Source organism: Vidua macroura, chromosome 16, assembly GCF_024509145.1.
Source record: "Vidua macroura isolate BioBank_ID:100142 chromosome 16, ASM2450914v1, whole genome shotgun sequence".
Lineage (NCBI taxonomy): Eukaryota > Metazoa > Chordata > Aves > Passeriformes > Viduidae > Vidua > Vidua macroura.
In genome coordinates, this window is record NC_071586.1 from 7,473,763 (window position 1) to 7,497,086 (window position 23,324).

General features: G+C 39.9%; 1 protein-coding gene across 2 annotated transcripts in view; it reads right to left on the reverse strand.

Annotated features, from left to right (window-relative positions):
* Positions 1-21,364, reverse strand: part of SHISA9 (shisa family member 9) — a 173,955-nt gene extending 152,591 nt beyond the window's left edge. The window contains exons 1-3 of one of the 2 annotated variants that reach the window (XM_053991805.1): positions 21,304-21,364; positions 19,817-20,416; positions 12,546-12,673 (exon numbers count right to left, since the gene is read on the reverse strand). In XM_053991805.1, coding sequence (XP_053847780.1) covers positions 12,546-12,673; positions 19,817-20,340 — 652 coding nt within the window. In that variant the 5' untranslated portion in view covers positions 20,341-20,416; positions 21,304-21,364. Of the gene's footprint in view, positions 1-12,545; positions 12,674-19,816; positions 20,472-21,303 lie in introns of those variants that run through there. The other variant, XM_053991804.1, reaches the window with a different exon arrangement.
* Positions 21,365-23,324: the final 1,960 nt, after the last annotated feature.

The window sequence follows — 23,324 nt, forward strand, 5'->3', positions numbered from 1 at the left end:
CTTTGCATTCTTGAAGCTGTCCAGTACCTTCCTTCCCAAGAGTGTCACAAGCCATAAAGGAGGATTAATGCAGCTTTTGAACTCCATTAACTATTGCGAGAATTTTCCACTTGGAAGCTTCTAGCACACACTTAATATCATGTAAAGTAGAAATAAGAATAATTAGCAGCTAATAAACCTTCTGCCAAATTTTGAGCTGGTATTTTCCTCCATGACCTTCTGACATATCCTGACTTCTTCCAGAGTTCCCTGGACAATTATTTTAGACATACAAAGTAGGCAGACATGTTCCTGAGAAGTAGGTTCTTTGATCCACACAGAAAAGGATGTACCATAGATTATCCTATCCTTCTTTTCTTGTTTTCCTCGCATTCCCAGAGTTTGATGACTAGACCTCACTGTTTGATGATTACAGACTCTCAGAGCACCACCTCAATACTTATGTGATTTATGGATCCAAACTGTGCTAACAATGCCCTGAAGCATTTTATTGCACTCACTAAATAACTCGAGGTTTATTGTTCTTAAAAGAGAACAAGGGTAATGTAATTTTTATTTTGTCTAGCTGCCTGTTACTCCCTCCAGTAGCTTTTTACTCCTTTGCCCTTTTTGGTGTTATTGAGATCTCAAGGATGAGATGTTTCTACAGCTGTTAGGAAAACAAATGGCTGAATGGATCCAAAAGGCTGAATCTTTATGGTTTTTTGTTTGGCTTGGTTCTGCTTGCTGATCAGTCAGGATATGTAGCCCAGGATGGGCAACTCTGAAAAAAACCAGAGATTTTTCTTTGGCCAAATAAAATCAAGGAACACAGGAGGAACCTGAGGAACTGCATGTGGGTTATTGAGATACAGAGGGGCTGAGGGGAGAGGCACGATCCACCCTTCTCCTGATGAACAGACACAAGAGATAGTAAAGAGGAAAGGGAAACTTTAGTGTTATTCCAGTGGACAATTTCAGCAGAGTAAAGCACTAAGTTACAGAGACCAGATTTTCATGGACCACTTGTCTTCCTTTCTAAAACTGTTTGGGTGATTTTGACGCTTATAAAATCTGAAAATCTCTCCTTATGCATAGGGCAGATAGGTGATTCACACTTTGCAGCATAGCTCTAGTTCTGTGTCTCTGGTTCCAGAAACATCTTCATCTATCTCCCTATGTTTGTAGAAATGATGGAAAAGGTACCACCTAGGAAATAAAGTGTAGCTTGCAAATAAATATTTCAAAGCTGATTTTCACAAGGAAATGTTAATGGCTCTAAAATGCTAGACTATGACAATACAAGGTCATCATATTATAAAGTGATACATACATTTGTATGTGTTTGAAAGGAACCCTGCAGCACTGCTGTTCTTTACTGTAATTTTGTTACTCTGAGAGGAAATAAACCTAATATATTTGCATAAAGTTATTTAGATCTCATTATGAGAGGCATAGGATCACAGTCAGAAAAAAATTAGTCAGCTAATTATTAGATTACTGCATAAAATTATTAATATAATGAACAAACTGTAGAAAGAGAGCTTAATAGTATAAATTGTATTTTATATGCTTATCCTCTATATCAGCTAAAATTTGGACATTTTCAAAGAAGCATAAACAATTTTACTTTTAATATTCTTAAAGATTCAGAAGTTTCTGGTATTTGTTACTGGTTTTGCTACAAACATTTTTATCCAGACTTAGTGCCTGGTCTCTCCATCACCACTCTAATACCTTTGCATGGTTAAGGTAAAATTTGACTTTGATGCAAAAACCTGTAGACACAAGATCAGTCCCAGAAACATAGTAAAGAGATGGCTTTATAAGTGAATTTTGCCATTATAGGTCTTAAAGAAACCTTTATTCTAGTTAAATATTTAGGAATAAATCTTCTGCTAATAACTTATCCCTTCTGATTTTCTGTGGATTCTTGAAGACCTTTTCTGGAGTTAATTGTTTCTGAGAGAAATTATTCCCCTTCACAGACCTCTTTTTTTACGTAGAGACCCTTTAGCAAGTGGAGACACTTTAGCAAGGAGGAAAAACAAAAATCCAAGAAAAGTAAGTGTTAAAATTGTGGGAAAGATGTTATTAATCATGAATATAAAGAATTTTACTTTAAAAATCCTTAAAGGAGTTCTTTTAACTAAGTAAAGCATTTAATGGTAATTTCATTACAGAGCTAAGACTAGAAACTTGAAATTGTTCTAACCAAAATGGTGGCCAGGTTTGTTTTTCACAAGTGATAAGGAACGTTCCTCATAAAATCAATGGCTGTTCAGAAATTAACTTGAAACTTTAACAAGAATCTGGATTACTACAGGAGGATTGCAGTTTTCCAACCTTAGAGCTTTGAAAAAATGAGAAATAGTTTAAACTGCTGTTATAAATGCAAATTATATTCTTTAAACTGGAGTTAGTCATTTGATGAGGTAGAGAAAAAAACACATTTCTTTTTTGGAAGCTTTTTATAAAACACGATCTCATTCTTTTTAACACAAGAATTCATCTCTTAATTTGCTTCTGAAGGTATGAGCACATTGTTTCACATGGCCAAACCCCCCATGCCAGAGCAGCAGAACCAGTCAGGCTGTTCTTGGCCAACACCCCATTGCAAACGTGTTCACTTGGACCCCTCAATATTTGGAGGGGCCTCTGTGAAACAAATCCACAGTGCTCAGTGCACACAACCTTCCAGAAAAATTTCCTACCATTTACATTAGGGAAAGCTGCCACCTGTGACCCTATTTTGTGCCAGGGTTCAGTGGTTGGGCATTCAGTATCAGCACAAACTCTCCAGGGGCCTGTTCTGCCCACTGGGGGTGACAACAGTTGTTCAACTACAGCAGCTGTGCTGCCAAAGGGCACGAGCGTGAAAGGGGAGCACAAGTTCCCTTGCCCCTGTGTGCACATGACTTTTTCTTCATTTGCAGATGCCCAAATTTCCCTAAACTCAGAACAAAAAGAGAAAGTACATCTAGCTGAAAACGCCTTCTAGCCTCCTGGCTGCTCAAAACACTTCTCAGGTGAGTCCAATTTAGTAAATTATTTGGTAGTTTTCACTGCACTTTCCCTAACTAGCTTCTGTTGCTCTTGCCAGTGAACATTTTTCCTTTTCCAACACTGAACTGTTTAAGCTGTGGTTTTGGGGGGTTTTGAGTTGGCTTTTTTGTGGTTTTTTTTTTTCTTTTTTTGCAAAGCTATAAGATAAATTTGCTGCATATCCCTTTAAATCTCTCCTTACTCCACATTAACAACAAAAACACAATTCCCCTCAGTACAGTATATATGAGGTCCTAAGTGAATTGTAGTGCCTCTGAGTAAAATCCTTGAGTCATTAAAGAGGGTGAGAGCTTTACTAGGACTTTTGACCAATCAGAATTTCATCTAATTGGCATAAACTGGCCAATACTCTAAGCACTGCCAAAATCCTGGTTTAGTTGCAAGGCTCAGAGACTGTTCGACCCCCACAACAGAGTCACACCCACAACTACTCTGTTCTCCAGGGCTGGAATCGCTGGTTCGCAGTGCCCTGCTGACGAATGAAACGCTGGCAGGCATTTGCTGCACTTTCTGTGTTGTGGCATTCTTTGTTGTGCTGGCCAGAATGGCTGACTGCAGGCTCCCTGAAACAATCCAACGCAGCACCATCAAACAGGGTTTGTAGGCACAGAGGAGCAGCTTGTTACAGGCAGCAGAAGGGACAGCAAGAGGAAGCACAAGGTTCTGTATGTGTAGAGAATGTGGTGAGAGAAAATAATAAAGCAGTTCAAAAGTGATCAGATGAGCTCTTGAAAAGCAAGGGTCTACATGGCAGGGTCTTTTTCTCTTGGGTGGTGCTCTGGAGTGTGCAGAGCTAACTAACACAATGAAAACAAACTTTTCAGGGTAAAAACTGCTCTGCTTTTGAGTTTATTGTGGACACTTCCATTTTAACAAGTGCTAACTCAAATAATGTCCAAACTTTGTTATGTACATTCTCCTTTGTATACGCTCTTGGTTGTGTATAGATAGCTCTTTATCAAATGTGCATTTCCTCTGATTGACAAGGAGTGAATGGTAAACAGCAATTAGATTATTTGGATTACGCTGCAAATTCATTACAGATTCAGAAGTATAGTTATAGCCTTAAGCTTGGGTGAACAGACATGTTGCTTAAATGTATGAGCTGAAACCAAAATTATGTTACTGAAGGAATCTTGAAAGCTATTTAGTTGTGATAACTAAAAATTGAAGATTAAATTCAAATCCACATTGTAATCATCTGGGAATGATTATCAATGCAATTTTGTAGCATGGTTCAAGAGATTTTTTTTTTCCAACTATATTTTGTATTACAAAAATCAACAAAAAAGTTAGTTCATAAGTATTCAACACACTCAGTTCCCTTCTTGACTTTATCTTATGATAATAAAACTGGAATCAGAACCAATATGTACATTTCAAGGAAATTTATAATGTAAAGCAGAGAACATAGAAAAAGTACTGAAAATCATTTATGATTGAAACTGTAGATTGAAGTTGGTGCAAGTCTCTCCCTGAGTAGCATGCTACAATTGCCTCATAATATTGGGATTAGTATTCATAAGCTTTTTAATGTATGCAGCCAACCTCTTCTTTATTGTGTAACCACTGCACTGATTCTGCTTGGGAAAGTTGGGATGACTGAAAAATTAGGAAGGAATTGATTTTACAGAATGTTAAATTTCTGATGAGAGCATTTTAACATCTAAAATACAGTTTCAAAGTTTTGCACAGCCAAAATGATAAAAAGTCATCTTCACAGCTGTGAATATTAGTTTAATGCTTGCACACGCACATGCAGACAGAACTGATCTATTTGGGAGTTTACTTTTTTGTCATTTTTGTTACCAATCTGTGACTTTTGAGATAAAGTATGAGGGTGGGATTTCAAGGATTTAGAGAGATGATTAAGCTCTAAGTCAACAGTTAAAAATCATATTGTCTTGGCATGAAAAAGGCAAGCATAGTTTGTGTGAGGGCAAACCAACAATGAAAGCAAAAGGTAGTTTTTGTTTGCCTTTCAGTGAAGTGATTCTTACCATATTAAAAAATAAGGTGTATAAGCCTGTATCCTTCTTCATTTTGATGAGCACAAATCTGGCACAATACAATCATAAAAAGATTGTGTTGATGGTTTGTGGGTTTTTTTCAAAACATGATTCCTCCTAGTTTGGCAGTATTTTCTGTACTAGTTCTTGACATCAAGAATCCCAGTGACTTGAAAGATAACAATGGGCATGAAGCACTGATGATTGATATTGCTGACAGTTGTGGTTAGTAGTGGGAATATTTGGCACTGGAAGTTATTCAACAAGGAAAATATTGTTATTTGGTGTGCCTGTCTGATGACAAAATACAATTTTAGCTATTAAATTCAGTAGTATATAATAGGAATAGCACCTCATTAATCAAATTTAAGTAAAATTTATATTGCAAAGCGAAAGTGCAATCATAAGGGAAACACATCACTGTTTTCCAAAAATACTGAACTTTTAATTTTTTCAGATGGTAAAGACATCCCTGCACCATCAGGCAACATCTCAAAGTACAACTCTGCACCCCAATGACAGCAAAATGAGTCTCATCCTTCAGATATGTTATTGAAGTCTGCTGGTGTGTGACTCAAAGCTGCTATATAATAGTCTAGTACAGCAATGCTCTTTTCTGTCATACCAATACTTTTATTTTATTAAATAATCATTCTGTCTTTTAACTGCAGTATAAAATGCAAAAATATATTCTTAGTATTTTTTATTACCATAATGCTAATTCTTGCACTAAAGGATAATGTCAGTGACTGACTGTATTCCTCCCAAATACATTTTACATTGATGAATATGTTTATTAAGATATGTAAAATGATTTCTCTGAATTAAAAGCTGAATAGAAGTAAATGATAGGATGCAAGGCAGTAATCCAATCTCATTGTTCTTAATAATGAATGAAGAAAGAGCAAAAACTTCACTGTGCAGTTCTAATGGAAATCCTTATATACAGCAGAGCTTACAAAGACTTACCCAACACAACTCAAACCTAAAATTGCATCTAGGATCTATAACAGTCTCCTAGAGTTTCTAATAAAATCTAGCAAGAAATATTTGAGACCAAAGAACAGGCCTACTGAACATATGGAATGACATTAAGTTCACAGTTTGATTTGATTACAAACCAAATTCCTCAGTCCTGTTCATGCAAAATTTTATGTTTACTATTGCTTTTGCTTTTCATTTTTTTCATTTGCCAGATTAAACAAACAGGCTGATTCCAAAGGCATGGAATTAACTGTTTGGTAGGAGCAATGCCAAAGTTCTGATGCCAAAGTACACTTGGTGAAGACTGGTGTAGTTACAAATAAATAGATATTGTGTATGATGTATAGTTACATTTTCAAAATCATCCTGTTTTTTTAAAAATTTAATTGATGAAATCTACCAAAAGTCAGTGACAAATGAGATATTTCATTTGTTTTCCTTTTTTTTCCCCTAAACAACCCCAGAATCTCTCATTCTCAGGTTGCAATTAACTTCCTTGAAAATATTCTTTGGTGTTTCAAGAAGTTTCAGAGCATCTTTTCATAAATCAGCATCATGCATCTTAATTAAAATTTGAATGTAAATTAGAAACATTTTATATTAATGATTATGAGGCTAAACACACATTCAGAACTGATTAAACATTACTGTCTTCCAGTGACTGAGTTGCAAGAGGAATGCATTTTCAGACTCTACATTTCCCATACATATGGAAAATTTGGTTTCCAGCATGGAAGCTCTGGATATCTGGAATGCACTGCTATAGCTGTAGTTATATTTTAAAAGTTCTATCACTAATTTGCTAATACTTTGAAGTTGTACTTGTAGCAAGATTTTTGTTTAAGTCAGTATGTAGAAATTAATTTAAAGGCTTAAAGAAGTCTCAAAATAACTGTGACAAAGCAGTTGGCAGCTTCTAACCTCAAACAGAACTTATATTTAAATATACAATATTTCTTTGGACATGGCCTGTGATAGTAGTGTGGGCTTTTACTTGGATGATTGGTTTGTAAAATGTATCATTTAAATGTGGACTTTGTCCTCTTAGCTGTATATTACAGTCAGAATGCCATAAGCAGCTCTCTCCCAGGGTTAACTGAAAGCTAAACTTGTGTTTAGCTCAGAAATTTAATCTAAATTATCAGATTATTTTAGTGCTAAGGTGTTTCCTGTATAGACCACAGAAACCTCAGTAAAATGAGTTTTTGCACACTGGCAGTGAAGAATAAGGCTTTAAATGTAAGCAAGTTCCCAGTATTGCTGACTACAGTCCCCTCTGTCGCAGCACTGTAGACTCTTGTGCACTAAGGACATCCTCCAGTTAAGCTGGCCAGTTTATTCTCCCTCATTCTTCACTGTCTTGAAGCACTCCATCAGCAATGCTTCTTCACTCCTTCTGTCAGTCTGCTCAAACTATCTTTTTCTTGGCTGAAAACTTAGTGTTGTCCATCTTTCTATTCATAGAACATGGCCCTGTCTACCCAGCTCAACTTCTGAGTCTCTTGTCCTTCTAAGTGAGCAGATTAACAGCCAATTAAAGTTTATGAAGAAAATAGTGCAATTCCTCTGGGGCATGCCCCCATGCACAAAGCCAGGTCTAAATAAGCATTTCACTGTAATCAAATAACCCAGACACCAAAAAAGCCCAGCAATGTTATTTGCTCAGTCCTTTGCATTTTGCAGCCCTCTGTCCAAACAAGAGGTTTGGTGGAGTTTCAAGGCCCCTGTCACCAGAAGCACAACGTTACAATAATGCTGCACATCCTCAACAACCACTTCTTCAATATCATGCAATTAATTGTCCAACAGTTACTGTGTAAGCAAATTAGTTCTCATGTTTGATATGCTCCATGAGCTTTACATTTGGAGCAACAGGACTTCTCTTTACTGAAGTTCCTTAGTAAGCCTCCCTGGTTATTTCCAATGACCAACAGAAGGAATTACATTTAGGCAATGCAAGACAATGAATCATCTGATTTAAACATGTTACGTATGTCAAACATAAAAATAATTAATTTGCCAAAAACAACAAAAAAGCTTATTCACTAGTGATGAAAAACCGAACAATATTCTTGTGACTTCTATTTTCACAGTGTCAAATTCGTGACACTTCCTGCCACAGGAAAACGTAGACTGAGCTTCTATGTGCAGAAATGGGGAGAAGAACAGGGATATGCAATACAGAATTTTTATTGTAATGTACAAGGACTTCAAAAAAATATCCTCTTATTTAAATGCCTACTGCCTCAACAGAGAAATAAAGAAAAAACAAAAGTTAACTTATCATAAGGCACCAGTTATAGAGATAGCGTAGCTTTGTTTTCAACATTAGCATTTGTTGTTAGCCAGTATCCAGGACAACTGACAATCAAATACAGCAGCAAACACAACGCTGAATATATTTTTTTAAAGGTCATTTTAATCACATGTGCTGCAAATCTTTAGCTAGTATTAAAGATGGCCATTTGAAAGAGTGCAACATTTCCTTCTTTGAATCATGTGTTTAAAATCCTCTTTTTTAAAGTTAAATTCAAACTAAAGAAATAATTCATACATGTCAAACTAACTAAGAGCATTTTTCATCTTAAAAAGCTCCTTAATCTGTAATTGGCTTCCTTTTAAAATCACCTTTATCTTAGGAACCTGCATAAATTGTTTAAAATTACTAGTGCAAGGCTAGTTCTTGGGAAATAGTAACAGAGCATTTACTGATCATTAGGGAAAGTGACTGTGAATTGCACCAACTGAAGTATTTTTTCACTCTGCTATCACAGATCATGAATCAGAAATAATAGCAGTAATCACGTTTCAGAAATGAGGATGTAGCTACGAAGCCTCCTAACTCCCACTCCATCAGTGTTATAATCCCAAAAATTAAATAAATCCCTTACTTGAACACAATAGGTAGGAAAAAAAAAAACCAACAAGAAGAGAAAAGAATACCTTGAATGCTGCTGCTTTCTTAAGATTCCTTAAAGTCAGAGAAGATGACCATAACAGGTCAAATTCTGCAGAAAGGTTTGCTTTTGGTTTGATGTTTTCAACATAACTTTTTTACTTTATTTTATTTAACATCTCATGTTAGAAGACTTGAATGCTACACTTTTTGATAGGTGTGTGCTGCTTGTTTACAAAGCACCACCAGATTTTAATGTGAATGAATGAATGAAGGGGATAACAGAAAAGCAGTCCCAAGGAAAGCACAGTACTGGAAGAAAATTAGGACAACAACCACTAAAGACAAAATAGCTTTTACTAAAAATCATCTAGGTTGTCTGGATTCACATGAGCAAAGAAAAATCTGTGTTTTTTGGGAACCTCCAAAATGTCTGTTCTTTTCTAAATATCAAAAAAGAAGGGACAAGAAACTGAGTAAACTGCAAGGATCTGAAAAGAGCTTTTGGCCTTCCACTGGCCTGCGAGCTCTGGCAAATAGCTGCAGGCATCAAAGAAAATCCTTGTCCTCTGGTAACAAACAGTCCAGAAACAGAAACAAACTCATTTTCAGTGTCAGGGATCATGTGAAGTTTATCATTTTGACAAAAGAGGTTCCCTTCACAAAACACTTTCAGAACGTATTGGCAACATCAGCAAAATGTTTTCAAGAGGACAGAAAGAGCAAATGAACATTCAAATTAGAACATTTTTAATAATGTTTGGCCTTCAACAGCTTGTCTGAAAGACCCAGTATGGAAGGGATATGCAATGACTAAGAAATTTTTGCTGCCTAATTCATATTTATGGATCTATGTGAAAAGTACATCAGCCTCAAATATTTAAGTCTCATTATGAGATGGCAAGTAGACAGAAAGTGGTAACTTAGATAACTTTAAAAATGTGGATTAAAGTTTATGATGCAATAATTTTACACAATTTCATTTTCTGTGTGTAAGTAAAGACTATGAAAGCTGTGATTCACTCTGGTTTACTTGCTTATTTTAAAGTGCCCCAAAAAAGCCTGTCACTTTTTCAGCATTAGTAGTAGGTAATGCTTCACTGCCAAAGTTTCTGTCTGTAATATCCACTCTTGCAGTGTTTCAGAACTTCACTGTAAAATTCTGATTTGCTAAGATACTGAGCTTGAAAAATTTGTCTTAATAATTTTGTCTTTATAGAAAGATTTTTTCCTGCGCCATAAATGCACATTTTCAACAGATTTCAATCATTTGTGATGTTCTGGCTAATTCTAGTAGGTCATTTAATCATGCTTTGAATGAGTTTATGAGAATAGAATGGCAACAAATACAGAACAACAATCCACTTGCTATGAAGGAAATGTAATCAATATTGGTTATAGGATGCCTTGAGAAATTTCACCACTTGAAGCTTTGCACTTAACAATCTAAAATTATTGACTTTATGCATAAAGTTGATTAAAGACTGAAACAATTACCATCAGAGCTGGTGGCTTCTGAGGTTTCCTTCTGTAGCAGGAATGCCTGAGATGTGTCAGAAGCATTGTTGGGACTACCCCTATACATGACCCAAAGGATTAGGACAGCTCCAAAGTAGCAGCAGTGCTTCTGTGTTGAGAATTGCAGTGGTGCAAGAGCTGCTTCACACATAATCCTTCCCTCTGTGCCAGAGGGCTGTATTCTGAGACAGAAGTGGTATGGATGTCTGGGATCAGCATAAACCAACATCCCATTAAATGTGTGGTTTTTTCCTTCCTTGATGCAGTACCTATGTGGCCCTGAGCTGCATTTATATGCAAGAGTTCCTAGAAGCAAGGCTGAAATCTAAATTCAAATACAAGAAACAAAGAGTTTAAAGGCTTGCTGTGTTATGTTGTATATTGTAGTATAAACAAAGAGTTTTAAACAAAATATCTCAGTGTGATCATTACAAAAATCTAGATAAAATCAATGCAGCAAGAACCTCTTTACTTTCTGACTCCATTAACTGGGATTCTGAATAAACACTTCACATCTGAGAGAAAATAATGGACCCAAACTTCATTACTGTTTGGTACCATTCCTGCAAACATGGTCATGTGAAGGATCAGACATACACAGAGAAAGAGATGCAGTGCACATTCCCATCCTCATTAACCCTTCAGAAGTCAGGCTGCAGGGTATTAGAGCACCTCTGACTGAGGGAGCTGCCTAGGTTCCCCTCCAGAAGTGGTGTTTTTACACAGGTAGGGTGTGTGCTTCCCTCTCTGCACTGCACATCTGCAGAGCCCCAGGTGGAAGCTCTTTGCTGGACAGCAGGGCAGACAGATGAGGTGTCCCATGATGAGGTGTCACATCTTCCTGTATGTGCAACATTTATTCGAGGACACAGCTTTAATTCTCTCCCATTTCTCTGTAGGGATGCACATAAGGAATGGCCATCAGCCTCTCCCACAAAGCAGGCACCAGGAGTGCAGGCAGCATGTGGAACTGCTCTTTCTTCCATTATCATTACACCCTTCCACCAAAAAAAAAGCACCAATAACTGCATAAAGCAGCCCAAATAAAACTCCAAATATACGCAAACTTTCTTTCTATAGTTAAGGAAAAGATGAGTTCACATACTTTAAATGTTTCAAAATGCAAATACCAATGAGTAAAAGTATATTTCCAGTAAAATGCACATCTACACTGATCTACAGCACAGAATAAAGCCATCCACTGCCTACCAATCTAAACTTTTCTGAATTATACCTTTTTATTTTATAAATATATTGAACTTGATTTAGTAAATATATCCATAATTTAAGTGTATATATATTTTTTTTTAAGATATGGCTGAATATAAGTTACATAAATAAGTATTCAAATTAAATTTTCAGTGGCATTGTTTATCACAAGAGGAATATGTATCTGTGCATGAGAAAGATCTGTATTGTGCTCTAATACAGACTGGGAAATAAGTTGTCTTTGACTTCAGAACCACTTGAAATGTCACCATATCTCACCTGAAGCTCCAAGGTGCACTTTTTTCTTACCTTTAATAACATAAACATGTAATAGCAGATACAGAATAAAAACATTATAGAAAAATTAAAATAATAATCTTCTCATCTTTCCCTTGAGAAAATGAAAACCATATACAACTTGATGCTATCCAGGGAAGTATTTAATTACTATACTAGTGGATGTGATCTAACAGCCTAATGAGACCACTTTGCTACTGGATGTTACAGCCCTATGAAACATATTGTTAAATGCAGCTGTAACCACAACAGTGGTTGTATTTTGGTATAATAACAAAACACAGAATAAGGCAAAGGCTGATGAGCTGAGCAAAAACAACCGGTAGAAGAAGACAAAGATACAAAACTAAGAAAACTAATTAAAACTAAATACAGTCGCTAATTTTCCTATTCAAAATTTATTTATCTCACTGTTGCACTAATCTGCACTAGGAAATGAATTTTTTCTGATTCTGAGAAAATTAATATTTCTAATTTGCAAGAACCCATGTACAGTTGATCCTCATTTGACATTCAGCAATAATAGTTCTGTAATGCTCTTTTCAGTGCCAGCATTCAGCTATTGATAAAGTTAAAATGCAACTTACGTAAGTTATTTGGAGGAGGTCTCGTCTCCATGTTTTCATAATGCTGCACGTGTACTACAATGTTTAGATCTCTTTCCATATGATCTGTTGTACAAGGACCTTGAGGTCGCATAACATCAGCCAGAGCCCTGAAATCCAAACAAAACCAGAATGAATCTGCAAAATCAGTAAGACATTAACAATATGTTCCAAGATCTATTTCAGTTTGCAGTGCAGTCGATCATAATGTCTGCTGGAGAAACCAGCTCCCTTCACAGCAAATGCAGGGAAGTAAATTCATTGTGAGACTTCACACCTAAGGCTCTTTTTAGGTTGTCTTACTGACAACCTAAAGTTGCTAGAAGTAAAACACAGAAACACATTAAGTTCTTTAGGTATCTTGGCTTTGGAGGAGCATAATTTAAGCTCCTTGAGCCTTGTAGAATTCTGCCACTGCATGTCCTCAGTAACATTTATTGCCATCTTGGTTAAGCTGAGCACCTCAGCACCTAGCCCATGCCTACACCTTTCACAAACTGCTTATATTCACACCTAGATTACCAGTTTCAAAGGAAATTCTTACACATGCATTTGTAATTAGCACACACAACACAGTGGTCTTGACAGTTTTCATTCAAAAATGTCACTCAAGTTGAAAAGTCATATAACTTCCATGCAAAAATCCAGTAAGCAGGGATTTAAGGATTCCTCATCCAGATGAGGAGATCAAAAAGGTCTTTTTCTAACTTCTGTGAGTGTCCTAGTCTTTAACATAGAGCAAAGCTTGCATAGGAACTCCCTGCTCCTTTGAAAGCAGTTCGGAAACAGGATGAAAGCTTTGTGCTAGCAAAGAGGGAGTAAGCAAAAGGTTCCACAGTTATGCCAGGCCCAGCCCGGTGCTGGCTGTGGGCTTGCCCTGCAGAGCTCCAGGCAGTGTGACAGACGTATCCTGCTCTGGTGACTGTGTAAGGACCAGTTCCACTGTCGAGTGTCCTGCTGAGTGTAAGGCATCCTTAGGCACGCGGATAAACACACGCACCTGGATCAGCCCTGTGGAGCCAGAGTTACTGACTGAGCTTTAAGCTCTGAAACTCCCAGCATGGCAACATCTAACTCTGTCTGTGAGTCTGAGCTATTTTGCCAGAGTTCCATAGGAGCAGGATTAGTCCTTACCTATGTGCCAGAGCTACCTGCTGAACTACTGTGCACTAGGAAATAATTGGCCCACCTGCAGAAGCTGTTGCCTTAGGCAAAGGAAAGCTTTGTATGTGTGTATGTGTTACCAGTGTCTTCAGTGCAAATCTTTTCTATTCAGGTCAATGCATAATGGACCATTATTTACTTCCTTTTTGTTTTATTGTTTTTAATTTTTAGACCTCTTGAGCAATTTTTTAAGGGTGTGGACACATTTTCTGGGCACTATGCCTAGTTTAGTTTAATTTTCCACAAAATTATATACAGTGTCCCAGATACTGCATCAAGAAATGCTGCCTTATAAACTAATATATAAATAAATAACAAATAAGCACATTCCTTGGTGAAAGCCAAGTTCCATCTAGCTCCTCCACTAGTGATATTAAGATTACTTCTGTGATATTATTATTTCTCAATCAAGCAGCACCATACTTTTAATTATTATAAGATAGGTAGCTTCATTTAAGTTACAGAGAGAAATCCTGATCTGGATCTTGCTTTCATACTGTTGGAACATTGCTTGGATACACAGCTGAACAATACTGATATTTTCTTGTGTTTATGGCTAACATTATGTTATTAAGATATTAGTTACAGTTGTGATCAACATGTTAGAGAATACTCTGTTGATCCTGGAAAAGGTCAGAAGACAGTAACCACATGATTAATGGTATCAGAGTAATGCTCCCATTCGAAGCAGTGCTTAGACTGCAGAAATAGCAGAGCTGGCCTACATAGCAGAATAATAAAAATTCAACAGAAGAGATCTCACAAAGACATGTAGAAATGATGAAAAAGGAAAGCATTATATTGCAAAAACAATTTAAAATAAGTGGAGAAAAAACCCATTAATATCTAGCCAATTTATGCAAATATATCTCTATACAGAGGAAATTATGGACATCAATATTAATTCTAATTCCAGAGGCAGCTGGACACATTTCTGGGAAGGGGAAAAAAAAAGTAAATGAAAGTTCTTAACTCCAGTGTGGGAGTTAAAACTGTGAGATCTAAGTATTTCCCCACTTTGTGAGAGTGGGTTTTCAGAAATCCTTTCCTCATTGCTCTTAGTCTGATGGTAAATATTGTTTGCTGTAGACTTTAAATAACACCCTGTATGATGGCAGATGAACTACTGCCTGTCTATGAAAATATTGAGTTTTCTACCAGTTCAGGGTAGCTTTTTTCAAATGCGTTTCAAGGAGTTACCTGTCCAATTCCTTCTTCTGTATTAAGAAAAGATTAACTACTCACCATCAAGTTCTGGTTTTAACAACACAGCACCTATACTGTGTTAGTCAAAGTTGTTCAATTTTCTCAGGGCAGAATAGCTCATATAACTGAGAGCATGTCCTTATTCTTCACTGATGTCAGACAAGAGTTAAAAATGTGTAGCAGCTTCAGTATCACTGAAGTACAAAGGAAAGGCTGTACCTGCATTTTGTTCTTTTAGGGATTGGCCCGTATAATGAAATGAATAAAGGGAAGCTTGTTCTCCAATCCATGACAAAATCGTTGAACAGATGTTTGCTTTGAAAAATTCCACATAGGCCAGGAGACTTTTAAAATACCTTCATGCATTTGTCTCACCTAAATATAGTCATATAGATTTTGTTCATTATCTGAAGAAATGTCAGTCCCATTGAAAAGTTAAGCTTTACACAGAGGGTCTTTACCTGCACCCATGATATACTGGATGATTTTTTAAGGAAATGCAAAGTGCAAGGCAACCTTCTAATCAGGAAGCAGTATCATTAAGACCTGTGCAATGATATTGATTTTAGTATTACAAAAGTGGAGAAGTGTTACCTATGTAGGAGTTCATGGCCCAGAACTATCCAAGTATCACAAAACTTCAGCATTTCTCTTGCCATAAGATTATTCTTTTTGGATATGTAATACTGGTTTGGGGTGTTATAGAGCATGTGGAGCCAGGCATTTCCCTTATGGGTACAAGCTTAAAGAAGCTGAAACAGGTTATTTCATGAAAGGTCACTTGTCATATTTTGCCTACAAAACTAGGTCAAAACCCATAAAGGAAATAATTTCACACGTTGGATTCAGGATTTTGGCAAGTCAGGCCATTTTTGGCCCCAACTACATGTCTTTAAAATGATCAATAAAAGACTTCAGTCCTGAGCTCAGCACTGAGCACTTTCTTCCTTGTGAAGGAAGAAAGAAGAGCTCAGATGGTTCACAATATTTGTAAGACTGCTAACACACTGTCAGAAGCACTGTTTTAAAAAACAGGAGTTACAGCATAAGACCATGATTATAAACATTTTCCTTTCAGTTCTTGGTTTGTTTGCCCATTCTCCACAAGGATTAAGGAAGAAGAAAAAGGTGATCCTGTGCAGTTGTATTTACAGACTAATCTCCTCCATGCAACAGAGGTAAAGCTTTTTCATTTTCTATTAATTTTTGAGAGAGAATTCTCCACTTGAACTGATGGAGCCTGGCAGGCCCATTGGTGTAGTCTCAAGCAGCAAGAACTTGCTGCCCTCATATGCCTAACAAAGCTCCTGGTCTGCTTCAGCAGGCAGATCAAATCTGTGTCCTCTCATGCACAACACTGCCACGTTCCCTCCCTCTGCCATAGCTCCCTCCTACACCATCTGATTTCCTTATTCTCCTTAAAAACAGGAGGGGAAAGGAAGAGCTACTCTGGATACTACTATTACTGCTTAGTCTTGGACACTGTAGCTGAAGGGACTACTCATTTCCTTTTAACATCAAGGAACAAATTTTAAAATAAGGAGAAACAAGACATGCAAGGTCTAAAATGAAATACACCATGCAGAGTTAATTCTGTACTCCCCTCTCCATGTTCATCTTCCAGATTTACAGTTCTGTGCCAACAGAAAGAAAATGTCAACAGTGCCATACCTGGCCTGTTTCCTCAAAGCAAAAGGAAGTAACAAACTCTCTAAGAAAAGACAAATCTTGACTTTTTTTTCTAAAGGGACTTGCCCAAAACTGACTTTTTCCTATGGGTTTTTTTTTTCATTGATTAAATACATTTCCACGGTGCTTTTTTCATTGTCAAATATATCAGGAAAATTCAGTGAAGTTAATGGAGTGTTCTTGGTTTGTTTTGGTATAGTAGTAAACAATATTTAATGAAAGGCAGCTGTATGGAAACTATGGTCAGTTAATAAAGAAATCTTTCTTTATTAACATTATGCCACTCTTACACACATCAGTGTCTTACTTCAGCAGCAGATCTACTGACTCCAAGATGAAGTAATGCAAGAAATTAAAAAGTGTGGCATAGTTCTGCTTCCTATTTAGGAGTCAGTGTTCTTATTCCCACGTGTCAGGTCGCTGTTCATACTTTGAAATATGTTTAGTAAATCAAAAATGGAAATGTATCATTTACACCAGTTATACTCAGTTCTTCATTTTTCTTAAAAAATCAGCCCCCATTAAAAAAAAATCAGTTTCCATTATGTATTGTCTTTTTTGATAAGCAGTCATAATTCCTTTCCTAGGTGAATTTTTTCATAGAAATGAAGGGGATTCAAATGTTTCATGTAGCCATTGGCTAGGCAAGCGAAAGAACACAATCTTAGCTAAGAAAATAGATGACAAATCATTCTCTGTGTGTTTCTTGCTGACAGCCAAAATGGAGTAACACTTAGTACTTTTGCTTTGGCCTACCTAACACTCCCGATGCATTAAACTTCTGCTTATTAATAAGGTTTAGTATAGAAAAAAATGTAGAAGGTGTTCTTTTTTGTTTTGTTTTTTTTTGATATTGTAGTGATGAATATTTAAAAGAAGGTGACTATGAACACAGCCTACGTATTATATTAGTTGTTGATACTATTAACTGTTTGGATAGATAAATTATTTTTAAGCATTGCAGCCTTTTTTTCTGAACATTAGTAGTGTAAAATGAGCTAAAATGGAATATTTTAGTTAAACACTCACTTGAGGACTAAGAGGTTACTTCAATTCCTCACTCAATGAATATATTTATGGATTGCCAAAGGGATTTACAAATCTAATTCCTTTTCAAATTAATGTTAAACCTATCCCACAACAGGAATAAGAGAGAACTTATTTAAAAAAAAAAAAAAAAAAAAAAAAGCTACAGATCTTCTTTTTCAGAACATGACTAGCTATTATGTGTACTGAGTGGGTGACTGTTTTGCCATGTGATCATGACTTTCCAAGTTTCTGTATAATCCTGCCTTGAACAGTTTCATGTACAAGATCACAGACGCTGTTAAGTAATCAAAGTAACAGATGACCTTTGCTAAGACCCACTTCAGAAACCTAATCTTTATGCATACATGACTTGAGGATATGAGAATGATTTTCCAATCCCCCATAATTCTACTTCCATAAACTGAGACAGAATATCCTTTCAGAATACTTCACACCTGTACTTTAGATAGCAAATATTTCTATTCACAGAAGCAGGACCTATTTAAGCCATAATTTGCAGGGATGGCTATAACTTCACTCTGTTCTGGGCTTTGTGAATGTTACGAGCCCTCTTTTTTTGCCTGCACAAAGACCCTATAGAGAGAGAATGAAGCAAGTGAGAGCTTTTTGCAAACAAGCTCTGTGGATTAAAATTTTAAAAATAAATTGGGACCCATGTATTGTTTTTCTCAGTTTATATTCAAAATGTCTAAAGGATTATCATACCTTCCTCAACAAAAACCATCTTTCCAGAAGTATCACTGACACACACTGTTGACTAAAATTTCTGCAATGTGCTTTTTTCCCTCAGTAGTAAAGCATATCCATATCAGCCAGTTTATAAATAGCAAATAATAGCTCATGGACTGGTGATGCATTTTCAGGAGTATTTCTGTGACTTTCTCTGTTCATTTCAAAATAAGCAGTTAATCAAAAATTCATACAGAAACTTCAGTAAAAAAAGAGGCTCCAGGTGTTGAGTTGATCTCTTGGACAGTCTTTCAAAGGATGACTCTTCATCTAAGCCTTAAAGATTGTGGGCTACACCATTAGCAATCGGGGCAAGAGGAAGTTTTCTGCCACACTGCGTGTCCAGTAGAAGGTATCCTTTCATTGTATTTCATCACTGAAGTTGCCCAGTATGCTGGGATCTATTTAGACTCTTTAATGGATCTGTTTGCCTTTTTTAATGCCTTTCCCCCATCTGCTTACTTTCATGTGCCTGGGATTAGCATAAAGAATCAGACAGGCTGCAAACTTGACAAATGTGTTATGCCTTGATTTTGAACTGCTGTGACAATCTGGGTTTGGAATATGTTGTTAAAGACACGGGGCTCTGTCCCGAGCTGCCCACCTGCCTATCCACCACTAGGCAGCCAGGATCTGGAGTAGCTGGTACACAGCATTCCTAACTCTAGGTGGGGGAGGTTCTTTTTGATATAACTCAGCCATTACACCGTGGAGACAGTTAGAACACACACATACATGGATGCGGCAAGACTTTCATATTCCATTTTTTACTTCTCAACAGTAACTGAAAAAATGTTAAGAAATTCTACAATAGCTTTTCCTTTTTGTGTCTTCCTCTTCCCTTCCACCCTGACTCATTTTCACAGCTTAGAAATTTTACAAATAGCTCACACACTTGCAAGGGCTGGAGGAGTAGGGAAGGTCCTGCCAAAACCATTTTGCAGCTGGAGAGGGAGGGTGAGATGGCATTTGTTTACATCCTTCTGTTGAGAAGTAAAAACATTTTCCAATCTTTGAAACTGTTGGAAGAGGGAACACATCAGGCTTTCTATAATTCAGTGTTATTGGTTTAAGAATTTGTTTTTCTATTTATGCACAGTATATCTGGGAACACTTGCTGGATCTTGTTAGGGAGAGGGTCAGGCACTGCAGATAAAAATGGACTACTGTCTGTGCAGACTCCACAATTACCCCTAATCTTCCTCAATATGCGTGTTCTGTGCTAACCCGGGCTGGGGGCACCACAGGAGCTCTGCTCAGCAAAGTTGGTCTCTCTCGGTCGCCTTGCAGGGGAATGCAGCCTGCCTGGCAGGAGTCGTCTGTTTGGCAGGGACACATGGGCTCCTCTCTCCTCTCTAGGGGCTGGGCAGAAGGTAGGGGGGAAGGGGACCCTGCTGCCTGGCACTCAGCCTTACCTGGACATGTGCTCCCGCTGGGGTCTGTGTGCCTTCTCCAGCCCTAGTTTGGTGAAGATCCCCACCAGCACCATGACTGCTACAACCCCACAGATGATGTAGACAATAAGGTTGGTTTTATCCCGGGTAGGGTCATGCAGAGGGTCGTCTATGCGGGAAGGAGGCTTCCCAGTGTTCATCCACAACGGCGTCTCATAGTTTGTGCAGGTGCTTTGATCCAGCCTTGTCTTCTTGAACTTGCAGCAAAACCTGAAGCCACAAGTGCCACAGCAGAAGATGAACTCCCCCGAGCTGCAGTTAAAGGGGGGGTCCCACTGCCCCATCACGTCAAAGTAGCCCCTGCAGAAGTCTGGGGTGGGAGGTGGCTCGGAGGGGTCTATCTGCTCCCCGAGGCTGGAGTGGTTTCCTCCCGAGAGCACCACAAAGCTCCCCAGCTGCTGGCCAGCTTTTTCCTGAGCCCGACACACCAGCGTGAGAAGGTCCGCCACCAAGTAGCCGAAGAGCAGCCGAATAAAGCCTTCCATTCTGCCTCCCAGCCCCGGCTCAGCGATGCTGCTGCCGCCGCCGCTCGAGCTGCTGGATGCTGCGCTGCGCCAGGAGCTGAACATAAAGGGGCTCCGTCAGGAGCCGGGCGTCCGCTCAGCCCGCGCTCGCCTCCAGCACCACGGACAGCCCCGAACGGGCCGGGCAGGGTCCGCAGCCCCCGCGCAGGGTCCGCAGCCCAGCCCCGCTCCGCTCCGGAGCAGCGAGCGCGCGGCACTTGTGGAGCGGAGTGCGCGTGAGAGGGAGCGCGGGAGGAGGAGGAGGAGGAGGAGGAGGAGGAGGAGGAGGAGGAGGAGGAGGAGGAGGAGGAGGAAGAGGAGGACCGAAGGGTGGAGGTGGCGGCAGCGTGCGGGGCACCGCGCCGGGCTGGCGAGAGGGGCGTGGAGGGGCCGCCAAGCGGGAGGGTTGAAGCGAGGGCGCTGCAGGGGCGGGAGGAGGAGAGAGGGCGAGTGAGAATCCTCCCCGCGCAGCCTGGTGCCAGCGCGGGGCGCCGGGGGCACCCACCTTCCGCTCCCCCGCGGAGCCCGGCGCGGTCTCTCGCACAACTCCCTCAGACACCCGCGGCGCCCGCCGAGCCCCGCCCGCGGCCGGGCTGCCAGGGCAGGGCGCGGGAGGGTGGACGGACCCGCCGCGGCATCCAGCCGCCGGGGAAGGGAGATGCGCCGTGGCGGGCGGGCGAGCGCGGTGCCAGCGGGGAGAGCCCAGCCCGTCCTCTGAGGCGGCCGCGGGAAGCTGCGTGCCAGAGACGGGGCTGCCCGCCCGCCTGTCCCCCCCGGCAGACCCGCTGAGGGGCCGGCGACTTCTCCTTTTCTCTCTCCCTCTCTCTCCCCCTCTCTCTCCTCCTCCCTTCCAGCCCCTCTATGAGGCTCTCCGTCCTCGCATCAGCCCCGCCGCAAAGCCGACCCCCGCCTCGCCCCCCTCACCCGCTCCTCGCCATCCCTTACATAAGAGACTTCCCGTCCCGGCGGGTGCTCCCCACAGGTGCGTCTCCAAAAGCGCGGGAGCGCCTCCTCGTCCCCTGCCTCCCTCAGCGCGCCCCACGCCGAGCGGGGTAGGGGGCAGCCGGCCCGGCCCGGGCTGGGCTGGGCGAGCCTGGGGCAGCTCCGCGGCAGGAGAGCTCCTCTGCCGATAAGTAGAGCGTTCCTTCTCCCGGGAGCTCCTCTCCGAGCGCTCTCCGGAGACGCACTCACCTGCGAGGCAAATGCAGGTGCCGCGGGCGGAGCGGCGCCCATGGGGCCGCACCTCCGCTAAGGCCGGGCGGGAGCAGGCGCTGCCCTGGCCCCGGCGTGCCGAGCACAGGTACAGCGGTGCTCGCAGTGCATGCTGCCGAGCAGGGCTTTGTCTGCTAAACATGAGCTGCTCCTGCACATCATTTATTTTAAAATCTCCTTATAGTGTCAGTCAGTTGGCTCCAGAGGGCACGGTGAGGCAGCGGGTTGTTTGCGAGATACAGAATTGAAATAACTTCCCCTAAACAGAGAACTGACTCTGGGAAAGACTTTTTAGTGATTCGCTCTCCATCCTTGTTATTAACTCTCTCATCTCTGTTGTTTGGTTCGGCGGTAACCTGTGCAAGTAGCAATAATATTATCCTGAATACTATGCTGCCACCAAATGTAGGAAATAAGCCCACTATGGTGTGATTTAACAGTGCTGAAAGCCGCTTCCCTTTTCCTCGGGGCACGTCTGTGAGTGCCTTGCTGTGGCCTTGCGGGCTGCCCTTGGCTCTGGGGAAGGCTGGTGTGCTGGGGCTCTGCCATGCCAGGCTGCCCTCCCTCCCCCTCTGCATCCCTGGCGCTCTTCAGGAACTTGGGCCAAGTCCGTGTGGAGTTGTTACGCAGTAAATAAATGGAAAGGTGAGGCAGAGGACAAAGCAGACGTTTGGAATCTGAGAGGCCTGTAGTTAGCTAATTGCAATCCTTTGCCTTCTCTTAAAAATAGACTCTAAGTACAGTGATGATTCCAGTGAACAGTTTGACAGTAAGCCTGGCATCTTTGTCCAGGAGGTAGTTAGAAAGCCCCTTTCTTTCTCACCAGAGAAAAACAATCAGTCCCAGCCAAAAACCAGCCTTTCTGGGTTTTAATATTTAATTCTTAAAACCTCCACCTCATCAACAACATTCCCTTTCAAGTCTCCTCTGAAATCATATCGTTCCTCCCTTGTGTATATTTCTATGTGCTATTATTTATTATTTAACACTTTGTGATGCAGTTTGTGCTGAAAATACTGCACAAAATGAATCTTTTCCATACTTATTATTGCACCTAGAGACATTTAAGGTCCAGTCTGTCAAGCACTTAAGATTATGCAAGTTTCCCTGTTGATTTGACAGCTAAAAAGCTGCTTAAATATTTTGCATGATTAGTGCTATACATGTGTGGAAATAATAACATCCAAAACCGATTTATTTTATGGGTTATTCATCCTGACTAAATATGGTACAAGTTTCTTGTTTTGCTGCGTTCCTAGGGTTTTCCTTAAGAATTCCCCTCAGAAAAGAAGCCCAAAGGATTTAGGCTAGAACCTGACATCTGTGGGATTCAGGTCCACGAGATCAGAACTCAACCCTAAGTGACAGGCGCTTGGGTGATCAGACCTTCTTGAAACAAAAAAACATTTTCTATAGCACTAAGAGATTTTGCATCAGACCAATGGAACCCAGAATCCATAAATAATGCTATCCTTAATTAATTACAAGTTATTTCAGTTGTTATGCTTTCTCTGCCAGTTAGTTGTATTAGCAGTGAAGTTATTTTAGCTGTACCATGTTTAGAATTCTAATAGTGAACTGGAGTTGTTCTAGACTGGGGCACAAACCATTTTTACTAGACCTGTGGCAGCATGTTTTAATGGCTTCAGAACATATATTTCTAAGAACACCTGCATGACCAAAATATAAACCCATTAGTTACAATAATGGAAATAAAACTAGGTGAGAGAAATTAGTGTTACACACAGTACTGA